Below are 12,306 nucleotides of genomic sequence, written 5' to 3' on the forward strand. Positions count from 1 at the left end.
TCCCAGAAAGCCACTACTGGATGGGAATTGGCCCAAGGATGACCCTGGGCTAAGATCAACAGAATTTAACAACCTGGTGTCTCAGCTCAATATGGCAGTGCCTTTGGAGGGATTGTAATCAGGAGGGAAGAGGTCAGCCTTTCTAGCCCTCTTATTGCTCAGTTTTTCCTCTAGCTGTTGCATTCTGATCCAATACTAGATCTTTGAAGGAAGTGGACACAAACCAGGCTGTCTAGCACCTAGGAGGGTCTCGGTAGAAGTTTGTTAAATGATTGATATCCTAGGAATCAAGCAGGATTAGAGAGAACAAGCAAAGCCCCATGAGGGACCTACTTGGAACTGGGGTTATTTATGAAAAAGTAGATTTAGAAGAGTATGGCTTCTGTGTTGAAATCCCCAAACGGCTCTATTCCAGGAATAGAGATTAGACATGGTCTTTGTGGCCTTGGAGGACAGATTTAGGACTGCTGGGGGAAGGGGGTGTCTTCCTCTGGGGAGAAGGCTTTGTGTCAGAGCTAAACAAGATGGGCCAGATTGCCATGAGGGTGAGTTCATTGTCACTGGAGGTATGTAAGCAGCGGCTGCATGACCACCATAAAGGCTGCTGTAAGGGGCTCCCAGGTTGGACTGAATGACCTCTGAGAATTCTAATCTCAAGAATAGGGCTTCTTCGATCACCATATCCATGAAAGAAAGTGAATGTTTGTGGGAGACCATGTGGTTGCATGCATTTCTTTTCCTCCTCAGGTGGCCCCAGCAGGCCCAAGGATCACATCAGGGCTGGGAGGGTCTTGGGATACCTTCTATCCTGCAGGGATAGTTTTAAAGTATATTTATTTCAACCTACAAACCAGAAGGCAGTGCAGAAGATAGAAAACTTTGTGTATCTCTGGTCTAGATAAGAGATAGACCTGAAGAAGAACTGTTTTAGCTCCTCTTTCTCAGTTTTTAAATAAAGAAATGGAGGCCTGGGCAGGAGCAGGGCCTTGCTTAACTTGGGTCCGTGGCCAAGCTGGGACTTGTTTTTGGCCTCCCAGCCATATCTAGTCAGGAGACTTTGTTAGTCTAGATGGCTTCCACATGGCTCCCACGAGATCCTGCTGTGCCTCAGGCCTTGGGCCCTGAGAATGGAGGCTCTGAGATGGATTTAGGGCTGGAGGTTGGGGGGAGGGAGGAGTTTGTCTCCAGAAAGATTTGAGAGTATATACAAAGTTTATCTATCTACACTCTCTGCTAAGTTGCTGCTCTGTATGTTAGTGGCCACCAGATGGCGCACGTGCCGCAATCTCAATGCCCTGTAGGCTGGAACGGTAGCAACTGCCCTGTAGACAAAGCCTGTGCCCTGTCACGGCTCCCACCCCCACCAGAGTTGCCGTTGGTAGTAGTAGCCAGAAGGTCTGGGTGGGCATCGAACTCTGAGGCTTTGTAGCCTGGATGGATCTAGCATGAAGGGCTGTTGTGGGCTTGGGTTCCTTATACCTCCATCCTTAACCTCCCACAGGCCTCTTGTTAGGGTTGGGTTACTCCTTTGAAGACCAAGTGTAGCCATGGAGTCAGGGCTGAGGAGGGTGTCAGAGGAAGCTTGGATAGTGGAAGAATGCTTTGAGTAGGACTCTGAAAGGCTTTGCTTGGAAGGCTGCCTCTGCTGCTTTGAGCTTGTGGACCTCAGGGATGTATGTGTCCATTTCTCTGATTTCCCAAGGAGCCTTATTGGATTTGGCTCTGCCTTAGCTGCCATACAGGGAATAGCTCATCACGGTATTTTTCTCCTAGATAGGAGTCCCCATATCATTGCTTTCTCTTGGCCTCTTCCCTCCAATCCCCCATATTTGGAGTTATGGGGAAGAGGACAGGAGTGTGCCTCCCCTTCAGACCTGTCAGACCTCCCCATCCACATCTGTTGCTTCCTTTGCTGGTCCATTGCCCATTGTTGTCTGGGAGTGGGGATTGTGCCCTGTCGTTGTTTAAGGCCCAGGAGCCAGCCGTGGCTGCCAGTGAGGCAGGCAGGTTCCTGTCACCACCTCCTCAGGCAGGGAGGCCACACACAAACACTGGTCCTGTCCTCCCTCCACCTCATAGAGGGGTACCTGCTCTCCTCTATGCCCATAGTCTAGCTGCCCTCTCTTGTGGGTCTGGTTCTTACCTCCCCTGGCTGCCTGTAGTCAAGTAGGAGTAGGCTGCCATCTGGCTCTGGCCCTTTGCCCCTAGACTGGCTGGCTCAGGGATGCCCACTGGTGGTGAAGCAGATGCTGAGCTGGCCATGGAGGAACCCAGCCAGAGGCCTACCCTGGGACATGGGGTGGGATGGTCTTTAGCACTATCCCCTCACCCCTACCCCAGCCTGGAGGGAAAAAAATGCCTGGCATCTGCCCCAGTTTCCATCTGCTGCCTTGTTGCTTGGAAGGCTGAGCTTAGACCCTGGCCTACCCTCCTGCCCAGCACCCGGTAACCTGGGCCCTGTCCCAGTCTTTGGGAGGATCATTTGGATCCAGAATCCAGTCTAACACAGGTGGCAGCAGCAGCAAAAGGGGACATTGCATTAAGAGCATTATGATCTAGAAGGTAAGGGTATAGGCTCCAGAGACACTACCTGAGTGTTAATCTCAACCCTTCTCTAACTAACTGTGACCTTGGGGACATCACATTCCCTCTCTGTTCCCTGGTTTCCTTGTTTGCATAAGGAGCCAAATACTAGCATCCACCTCAAAAGATTCTAAAGGTGAAATAAGTTTAAAATGAGGCTAAGAAACGTGCACAGAACATAGTAACCTTAGTCTTAGCTATTGCCATTAGAGTCAGAAAACCCAGGTTTCCATCTTGGCTCCACTAGCTGACCTTGAGTAGATCCCTCCTTCTCTGTGCCTCAGTTTCCTTCTCTAACATGGGGTTATGCTTTCTCACTGAGGGGGAGAATGTAGGTGGAAGTGGGTTGTGTGTTGTGAGTTGCTGTGCACGTGAGTAGCGTTATCATTAATTCTGAATTCTCAGTTCTTAAAGGCAGGGGCAGGCAATTTCTTAATTTGCTTATGTTTGCAGAGAGGGCAGATATGGGGCCATAAAGCTCAGCATGAGGCCCTAGGCCGGAAACAGTGTCAGTCTTGGAGGCTAGCCTGTGCAGCACACGCCACAGGTGTGGGTACAGGCCTGGGGAGGGACTCTTGAATTATCCACAGCCTCCCTCTCTTTGGGGCAGTATACCTCTGGACATTATGAAGCTGTTGGCCCCACTCAGTCTACCAGGAACCTAGCCCTGCACTGTCTCTGGTGGCATCTTGATTTACCCTTTTGGCCTATTGGGGTATCTTGGGACTCTTAGGGAAGACAGAGGGGATAGCTGGAAACAAAATTTGGAATGGTAAATCAAAACTTCCTGATAACAATACTTTCCTGGATGTACATCAGGTTAGAGGGCTGGGAGCTGAGACTGGACCAGAGCAGCCTGCTTCCTGTCTTAGCTAGTGTCTCCAGTGTATAAATCAAGTCCAGCTAAGTGTGTGGGTCCTGGAGGCTCACATGCATCTTTGCTACCTCCTCCTCACCCTGTGTCCTTTCAGTGCAGTCCACCTGGGGAGAGACATCTCTTAAGCCCTGGATAAGTGGATTTCCCATCCATGGCTCCTTCAGGCACAAGCCAAGGTGGAATGTCTGGCCCTCTTTAGGCAGAGCTGATGGGAGAACTGCCTGGGCTGCTCAGGTGACTGCAGAGGGACAGGAACTGGGCCTGGACCTTGCAGGGGATCACCAGGTTGTCTTCAGTAGCTCAGCCCTATGTAGCTGGTAAGCAGAGATCCCCTAGAGCTTGTCTGACTCTTCCTCCTCACAGTGAGTCCTAAGCATTCATGATGCTCCCTCTCTTCCTGCTTGGGTAAGGGGCCTTGTTGATTATATCCCCCTGCACTCACATGGAAATTAGTTTGGATTTTCTGAGCACACACCAGCTGGCTGCGGGGAGGCAGCCCAGAAGGCTGCTGGTTTGGGAAGGGAGAGAGAGGGAAGGGAAGGGAGGGAACCAGGCCAAGATGAAAATTCCACCTTTTCACAGCAGAGCAATGATGGGGTGCTGAGTGCTTCCCACAGTTCATCACCCTCTGCCATTCACCCACCTTAGGGGGAAGCATCTTGCTCCTGCTTATAGGCTCAGAGGGAGACGTCCACTCAGGCCAACCTACCCTCTGAGAGCCACAGCCTTCAGGGTCCAAACCACTGAGCTAGCCATTAGCGAGGTTGCCTGGTAAACTTGTCTGTACCTCAGGGAGGTCATCCCCAACTTCTATGCCAAATCTTTTCATTGGCTAGAGGGAGTGAATCTGAGGCCCTGAGAGGGAACAGGACTACCTTGAATCACGGAAGACCACAAGTCTGTCTTGTCTCGGTTGTCCGGGTTTTCCCGTGGAACGGCCAGAGAGGGGATGAGGAAGGTTCCCCTGGCGGTGGGCACTGCTTCCCGCTGGGGTAGCCGGAGGCGAGTAAGGCTGTGAAGGGCGGGGGAGGGGTGGGGTGGGGTCAGGCGTTTGACTCCGCCTCTTGGTGCTAGTATCAGCCAGTGCTCCGGTGCAGGCTCAGTCTCCACTGCTGGCTGCAGTCGCTCGCGGGCCGCGGGATGACACCGCCTCCGCCCGGATGCACCTCCCTCGGAGTCCTGCGCTACTGCATTCCTGGCCCGCTGCGGCTGCTACTGCTGCTGCTCTGGGCAGCGGCCGACACCCAAGGCCACCCGAGGAGTGGACCCCGAATCTCCACTGTCTGGAAAGGTAGGTGGCGCCGCGCGGCGGGTGGAGGGGGGATCCGATGCCTAGCGGGGTGGGTGCAGAGTGTGCCGGCACCGGAGGGAGTGCGTGCGCGAGGCTCTGCGGGTCTGGGCGCTCCTCTCAGAAAGCATGTGGGTCTGGATGAGTGCGCTCTGGCACACTGGAGCTGCTGGAACGCTGCGGGGAGCGGGCGGTGGGGCCGGAACCCCAGCTAAGTGGCTCCAAGTCCGCCAGGGCACAGAGGAAGGGAGCGGGCCCCTCTCTGCGCAGAGGCGCTCGTCGTCCTCCTGCTCCGGGCCTCTGTGCAAGACTCTCCAGCTGGGACCTCCACCCACGTTCTTCCTGAGCTGCGGGCTCCGTGTCGCAAGGGGCTCAGGCTGGGCCAGAGAGGGGGGCGCGGACCCCTTGCTGCCACTGCTCCGCTCTGGCTGTGGGAACAAAGACCCCGCTGCCTGCCCCCGCCCCCGCCCAGGGCCCAGGGCCCAGGGCCCAGGGCCCGGCCGGTAAAGGGGTGGGTACCCTGTCGTGTGCTGGGACTTGGTGCGGTGCGGAAGCTTGGGGCACCTAGGCGCTAGCTATCTCTGCAATGCCCGCACCAGCACCGGCCGATCCCCCCACCTCACCCTGGCCGCACGTGGCCGTTGTTACCAGGAATAGGCGGCAGTGTGGGGGGCACAGCGTTGGATGGGGCGCGGCCGTTGGGACCCCAGGCAGCGGATGGGGGGGGGGGCTGCAGCTTTTAGACTGTGGTGGATGTGCAAGCTTGAAGGACCGGAATCTCCCTCTGGGGTGCCTTAGTTTAAAACCCTTATAAAATGGGTCAGAAAGCCGGCTAGGTGGGGTTTGAGGCTTTAACGGTGAGGCACTGAGCTCCCCTCCCCTGCATTGCACACAAATGTTTCCCACCCGCAGGACCAAATTTGGGTTCTGTCCCCAAATTTGGCGGTGCTGCAGCTGCCAGTGATGGAGGTGGACTCAGGGTGGGGGTTGGAGAACATGCCAGGTCTGGCCCTCACAGGGCCCTTTGATGCCTGAGGCGGTTTGCAGGGATTGCCAGAGCCTGAGCATTATCTGGGGCAGGTATTCTTAGCAGAGTGAGGGACCCCCCCCCCCCCCACACACACAAAACCAGTGGCCTGAACTGCAGCTGCAGTGGAGAGAATGTGACTTGCCCAAGGTCACTGGGCAACGTTTGAGCTCACAGTGCAGACAAGGGCTCTGATCTGGCACAGGACCAGTGCTAGCACTGCGTTAGGGAGGGGAAATGGATTTAGGCAACTTCTTGGCCATGAAGGAGGAACTCTGGGGGCCAGCTCTGTTACCCAGCCAGAAGTGTTCCTGCAGCAGGCAGGTGGACCTCCAGCCCAGGCTTCCTGAGAGGAGGATCCTCCTGGCCTTGCTGTAGTATAGGCCTAGGCCATCCCAGCATCTTTGCCTTGGGTCAGACCCTTGGCTCCCCTGGACAGCACAGCATTTGGGCCCTCTCAAGGGGATAAATGACATGTCTAAGTGTTCTAGCATCTCCCCCTGCTCCAAACCCCTGCATTCGGCTCTGCTTGCCTCCATTCCCCAAGACTTCCCAAGACCCCTCCGCCCACATATTTAATGCACACCTATTTCTTAGCACTTAATATGTACCTCCCCATCTTGGGCACTTAGTCTTTCCACCCTGAGGCTATTTGAAGCTGCTTTCAGTTCTTTTGCCCACTTTTCAAAGCTCCCAACCCAGCTCCACCTCTCTTTCCCCTGCACACACTTCACTGTAATAGCCACTCTGGCTGTGCCCTCTGCTTGGTAATATACTAATGTCCCCTGCTGCGGTCTTTCAACCCCTCACTTGTCAACCCCTAGAACAGGCAGCCTATAGTCTTCTTCATCAGTGCCAGGCACCCCACTGGCCAGGCTGACCCTGCCATCCGCTTGTTCCTCAGGACCACCAGCTGGTGATGGTATGCTTGGCTGACATCTGTCTTCTATTTCCTGTGGGGTGACACATGGACAGAAATGGTCTTGGGCAGGGCAAACCCAGAAGTGGGGTGAGAGGAGGATCCTCCTGGCCTTGCTGTAGTATAGGACTAGGTTCCTGTCTACCAGTGGGTGGGGGTAGCCTGCAGGAACAACCATATCAAGGATAATGGTGGTTCTGGAGCCACTTCTCTATGAGGCATAGGTTGGGGTTTTAGTTTTAAGCCAAGACAGGTGTGGGGACTGGAACAACTATGGAGGGCTCTTCTTTGTCACTTATTTTCTGCTTCATAGACCCCTACACCCTAGGGAAAGATTAAATTAGGGAGTTCTGGGAGGGCCCCAGCCTTCACTTGTCCAAGGTTGAGACCTCTCCAGCATATTGTGTTCTGGCCCAGCAGCTCTGGGCAGGGAGAGATGTGCCAGCACTAACCTGCTGGGTGCCCTTGAGCTCCACACCTGTCTCTGACCCTCAGAGCTCACCAGAGCAGGAAGGGCTGTGGAAGTTGTCCCGTGAGGGCTGTTACGGGCACATGAGCCTGTCAAAGATAGGACTGTTTGGACCTGACCTTCCTGCAAGCAGGCACTGGAGAGGAATGGGTTGCAGGTGAAGGCAGGAGATTGGCATGCCTGTGGAAGCCCTGCACCCCTCTCTCATTTCATCCTCAGTTGGAGGAGATGGAGAAGCTCAGGAAGGACCTGACCCCCAAGGTCAGAGATAAACCAGACTGCCCCAAGGAGAAACAGAACCCAAGTCTTCAGTCTCTACCTGCCCAGCCGGTTCTGCCTCTCCCTTGTCCAATTAAACAACAGGATGTTATTGTTGATTTGGAGGCTGCTGGGGAAGCCATTATGGAGCTGCTCCCCAGGGCAGGGGTTGTTGTCACCTCCAAGGGATGAGGCCACAGCTGGGACTCCCTAAGTATCAGCATTTTCAGTGAAAATCCTTGCCCCTTTGGGGACTTAGATGTGCTCTTCACCTTCAGGGTGAACCTCCCTGCAGAACAGGGAGGGGTCAGTTCCCAGGAGAAGAGGGGGATGTCCTAGGCTGGGAGAGATGAGAGAGATGCTCTGTGATGCCCCTAGGAACTTTCTGCCAAGCTCTGTGACCCCTCTGTCCTGAATAGTGAAGGTTCTGAGAGCAGGCTGGCATGGGCCCAACATAACCATGGTGTGAGGGAAAGAGATCCCAGCTCTGGCCTGATTTTCTGTGTGGTTCTGGGCAAGGGCTTGATTTTTTCTGAGCCTCAGTTTCCTCAAATGTGGGTAGAGGAAGGAGTTACACTTATCAGAGCACTAATCCCCTGGGATTCTTGCTTCTTTGGGATGAACAGAGGCTCTGGTGGCCCGTTCAGATCTTAGCTGTGAGGAGAAATTGAAACCTGGGAAGTCAAGGGAAATCCTTAAGTTTCATGTTCTTTTCTATCTTTTTCTCTCATGAGCTGAGGATCAGCTGGAGGAAGTGGCGTATTGGTTTGTGGCCTAAAAGGTAGACATAATATTTCAGCATTTTTGACATTTGACATTTGCTGGGGCCAACCTGTACTAGTTATGAGACTGTGCTTGGGGACCCAGGGATGAGAAACTAGACAAGTCCGTAGACTTCTCAGTGTAGACGGGGAAGCAGGCAGGTCAACTTGCAGTTACAATGAAATGTGTCAGAGGGCAGCTGTGGGAGGTACCTAACCCAGTATCGCCAATTAGGGAGGGCTTTCTGAAAGATGGTATGCCATAATGGCAGGTGGAGCAGGAGCCACCTGGGGGAGGGGAGGGACAGGAGGAAGCACCTGGTATGGCAGGATTTCTGACCCTAAAACTTACAACTAGGACCAGGAGAGGAGGAGGCAGTGGGTGGGAGACATTGAGTCAGCCTTGGCCTCCAGGTTTCGGGAAGGTTTCTTGCAGGAGGGGACATCTGAGCTCAGCCACCTGACCTTCCACAGCCAGCCCAGCAGTGGGGAGGAAGGACCATGGCTTTCAGGAAAGATCTCCCCAGTGTCACAGCTTCCTGATGGGAAGCTGGGGCTGGGACCTGGGAGACCAAGGCTTTTCCCTGGTCACCTGACTATGGGGGACAGTTGAGCCCTGTTCCTTGGTAGAGACTTTCCATGGAAGGGAGCCTTGGCACCAGCCTGGTCCTGCTGGGGGGGTAGGGGCAGATGCCCTTCCTCTGACGAGCTGCCCCTTCCAGGAACCTTCACTTCCTTAGTGGGGATAGATCACTCCTCAGGCTGAGAGAAACAGGGAGAGTTGGGCACCCTTCTATGAGGAGGGCCAGGCCAGAGCCCCCAGTATGCAGGTGGGAAGCAGAGGCTCAGCCCAGGGAATGGGGCCCAGTTACCTGGAGGGGACAGTGGTGGGAGTGGGTGGCCCTTGTGTTGATACCTGGGGCCCCAGCTGATATCCTGTCTTCCTCCCCCTGCCCCATGTCACTCATTTCAGCCACTGCAGGGCTTTCTAGCTGTGTCACAGGAGACTGACCACACTTCCCCTGCTTTAGTTGCCAATTCTGGGGCTAGACACTTCCCCTTCTCTTGGTTTCCTTTTTTGGCAAGGCCTGGCTGCCCCAGAAGTCTTCTGTCTCTCAGAACAGGGGAAGAAGGGATCCTTCTAGGGCATGGAGGAGTGTGGCCCCTGTTTGGCCCCCCCAAAATGGGCTTCCCCCTTCCCTAGCCAGCTCAAGCCATGAGGGACCAGGAGATCCATCCCCTCCCTGTCCCCTGTGGTATGAGGAAGGGGGTGGTTCTCCCCCTCCAGTCAGCCTCTACGTTCTTTTTTCCCCAGCCTTGGCCTGGGCCCTGGCCTCTGTGAGGCTCCTCTATCCTTCTGCGTCACTATGTTGAGAGTTCCTCCTGTGACACACAGAGACAGAGCTGCCACTTCTCCAGTCCTACATGATATCCTGGCGCCACTCCCACCTTATCTTCCACACTTCTTTCCTCACTATTCACCAGTTCCCCACATTTTCCTGCCTCAGGGCTGTTACCCTACTGGTCAACCCTTCCTGCACACTGTTCACCCTCTAATTCCTCTCTGCCAGTGCTATCTCACTTCCTCCAAGGAGCCTTCTTGCATGACGTGACTTCAACCCACACAACCTGACAGGACAGAGTTTAGGACGTCAGAAAAAAAAAAAAAAAAATCAGATCAGCTGAGCTAACCACAAGTTCCACAGATGGGGAAACTGAGGACAGTGATAACAGGGACTTGCCCAAGGTCACCTAGTGGGATGAGTATAGCTGGGGCCAGGGCTGTGTCTTCTGCTCCTGGCCTCAGCTCTTGGTGTCCCTCCACTTGTCTGTTTGCCTTCATTCTCTGTCCCAGGCTTGGAGTTCCCTGAGTCCCTTTCCTCCTTGGCTGGCTCAGCTGAGCCCAGACTCTTCCTGCCTCGGCATTATCTGCTCCCAGGAGCCTACTGGTCATGACCTTCCTCCCTTCAGGACCTTAGATTTGGGCCAGCTCAATGCACCTCTTCTGGCTTTTTCCTCAGGGCAGCTGGGCCTGGGGTGGGGGTGTTTTAGGGGCAGGTTGATCTGTGTCACAACTTGGGCTAATCTGGGTTTAACCTCCAAAGCAGCCTGGGATTAGGCTGATCTTGAGTGCCTCCTGCACCCCCTGCTTCCAGTCAGGTACTTGGGGGAGCTCTGTGCCAGGAGCCCCAGAGGAGCCCTCATCATGGAGGGCAAGTAGCCCCTGCCCCGTGCGTGCCTAGGTCTATGTTCAGCTCTCCTTGGCGAGAGGGGAGGAGAAGCCCTGGGTCTGTCCTTGGGCAGCACCCAGGTGCCAGGAGAGGTCGGCCTGCTGCCAGTGACTAGGGAGGGTACCAGGAGAGGTCAGGAAGGACCAGTAGATACAGCCAAGGACTGTAATGGGGTGAGAGCAGGAAGGGTCAGTGTGGAGTGGTACAACTGGGGAAGACTTCCTGGGGAGAGGGAGGAACCAAGCTGGGGTCAGGGCCAGGGGTGTGGGGTGGGGGTAGAGTGTGGCACAGAGAGCTGCTCATGTTGTTTGTCTTCTGGGCCTGACTGAGAAAGGAAGGTCACCATGATAAGCTCAGCACACTGTTAGTGCCCTGGGAACCTATTCTAAAATGTCTCCCTATCTGACATGGGATTTAACCTACCTCAGTCCTGGCCCTCCCTACTATCTCATCTGTCCCTACTTGTCCAGCCCTAGCCTTGGCTTGGCCTGGGGATGACAGGGACTTGCCCAGGGCTACCTAGTGAGACAGGCATGGCTGGGACCAGGGCTGTCTTCTGCCTAAGCCTACCCCTGGCCTCAGCTCTTGGCCTCCCTCCACTTGTCTCTCTGCCTTCATGCCCTGTCCTCTGTAAAGGAGGCCTGGCCCTGCTGGGATGAGCAGTGGGGAGCCATGGCAGGTTCTTGAACTGAGGAGCCAGGGGTAGAGGTGTTTTTAGAATTTAATTTAAAAAAATTTCAATTACAGTTGACATTCAATATTATATTAGTTTCAAGTGTATAGCATAGTGATTAGACATTTATATAACTTACAAACTGATCACCCCCTAAGTCTAGTACCCACCTGGCACCATACGTAATTATTATAATATTATTGACCATATTCCCTATGCTGTACTTTACATCCCATGACTGTTTTATAACTACCAATTTGTACTTCTTAATCCCTTCACCTTTTTCACCCAGCCCCCCAACTCCCCTCCGCTCTGGCAACCATCAGTTTATTCTGTATATCTATGAATTTGTTTCTGTTTTGTACGTTCTCTTATTTTTCTTTTTTTAGGTTATACATATAAGCGAAATAATATAGTATTTGTCTTCCTCTGTCTGACTTATTTCACTTAGCATAACACTCTCTAGGTCCATCAATGTGGTAAATGGTAAGATTCCATTCTTTTTTATGGCTGAGTAATATTCCATTGTGTGTATGTCCCACATCGTCTTTATTTAATCGTCCACTGATGGGCACTTAGGTTGCTTCCATATTTTGGCTATTGTATATAACATAGGGGTGCATATATCTTTTTGAAGTAGTGATTTGGGTTTCTTCAGATAAATATCCAGAGGTAGAATTGCTGGGTCATATGGTAGTTCTATTTTTAAATTTTTGAGGAACCTCCATAGTGTTTTCCATAGTGGCTGCACTAGTCTGCATTCCCACCAACAATGCACGAGGGTTCCCTTTTCTCCACACCCAAGAGGTGAGTGTTTTTGCCAGTGCTGGCTGGTGGGAACCTTGCTGGGCATGTATTAAAGAAGGGTTTGTGAGTATACCCTGCCCTTCACTGTGGTCTGCCCAAGACCAGAGAGTATGTTCTGTTTCTGGTCAGAGATCTCGGTAGACTTATCTTCCCAGTTAGTCATGCTGGTCAGCACTCAGTGCTGTGCTGCACCCCTAGATCTACTCCCACCCCCACATCAGGCCTGTATATCCATGCTCACTTAAACACTCTCCTTAGGGCATCATTGGACGGAGGTCAGGGCTTCATTGGCCAGGAGGTGTCTGAGCAGGCTATACCCTCTCTGTGCCTTAGTCTCCTCATTTGTACGGGAGGGTCTGGCCTGGAAACTTCCAAGGGCCCCTCTATGGAGCACAGAGTTATAAGCACAGGTT

At 53.5% G+C, this 12,306-nt stretch overlaps 1 protein-coding gene across 1 annotated transcript in view; it reads left to right on the top strand.

Annotated features, from left to right (window-relative positions):
- The window catches only part of SEMA7A (semaphorin 7A (JohnMiltonHagen blood group)), a 36,560-nt gene that overhangs the window by 4,703 nt on the left and 19,551 nt on the right, over positions 1 to 12,306 (top strand). Inside the window, exon 2 of the mRNA XM_016210516.2 lies at positions 4,535 to 4,751. Coding sequence (XP_016066002.1) covers positions 4,535 to 4,751 — 217 coding nt within the window. The remainder of the gene's footprint in view (positions 1 to 4,534; positions 4,752 to 12,306) is intronic.

Source organism: Miniopterus natalensis, chromosome 1, assembly GCF_054644295.1.
Source record: "Miniopterus natalensis isolate mMinNat1 chromosome 1, mMinNat1.hap1, whole genome shotgun sequence".
In the NCBI taxonomy this organism is placed as follows: domain Eukaryota; kingdom Metazoa; phylum Chordata; class Mammalia; order Chiroptera; family Miniopteridae; genus Miniopterus; species Miniopterus natalensis.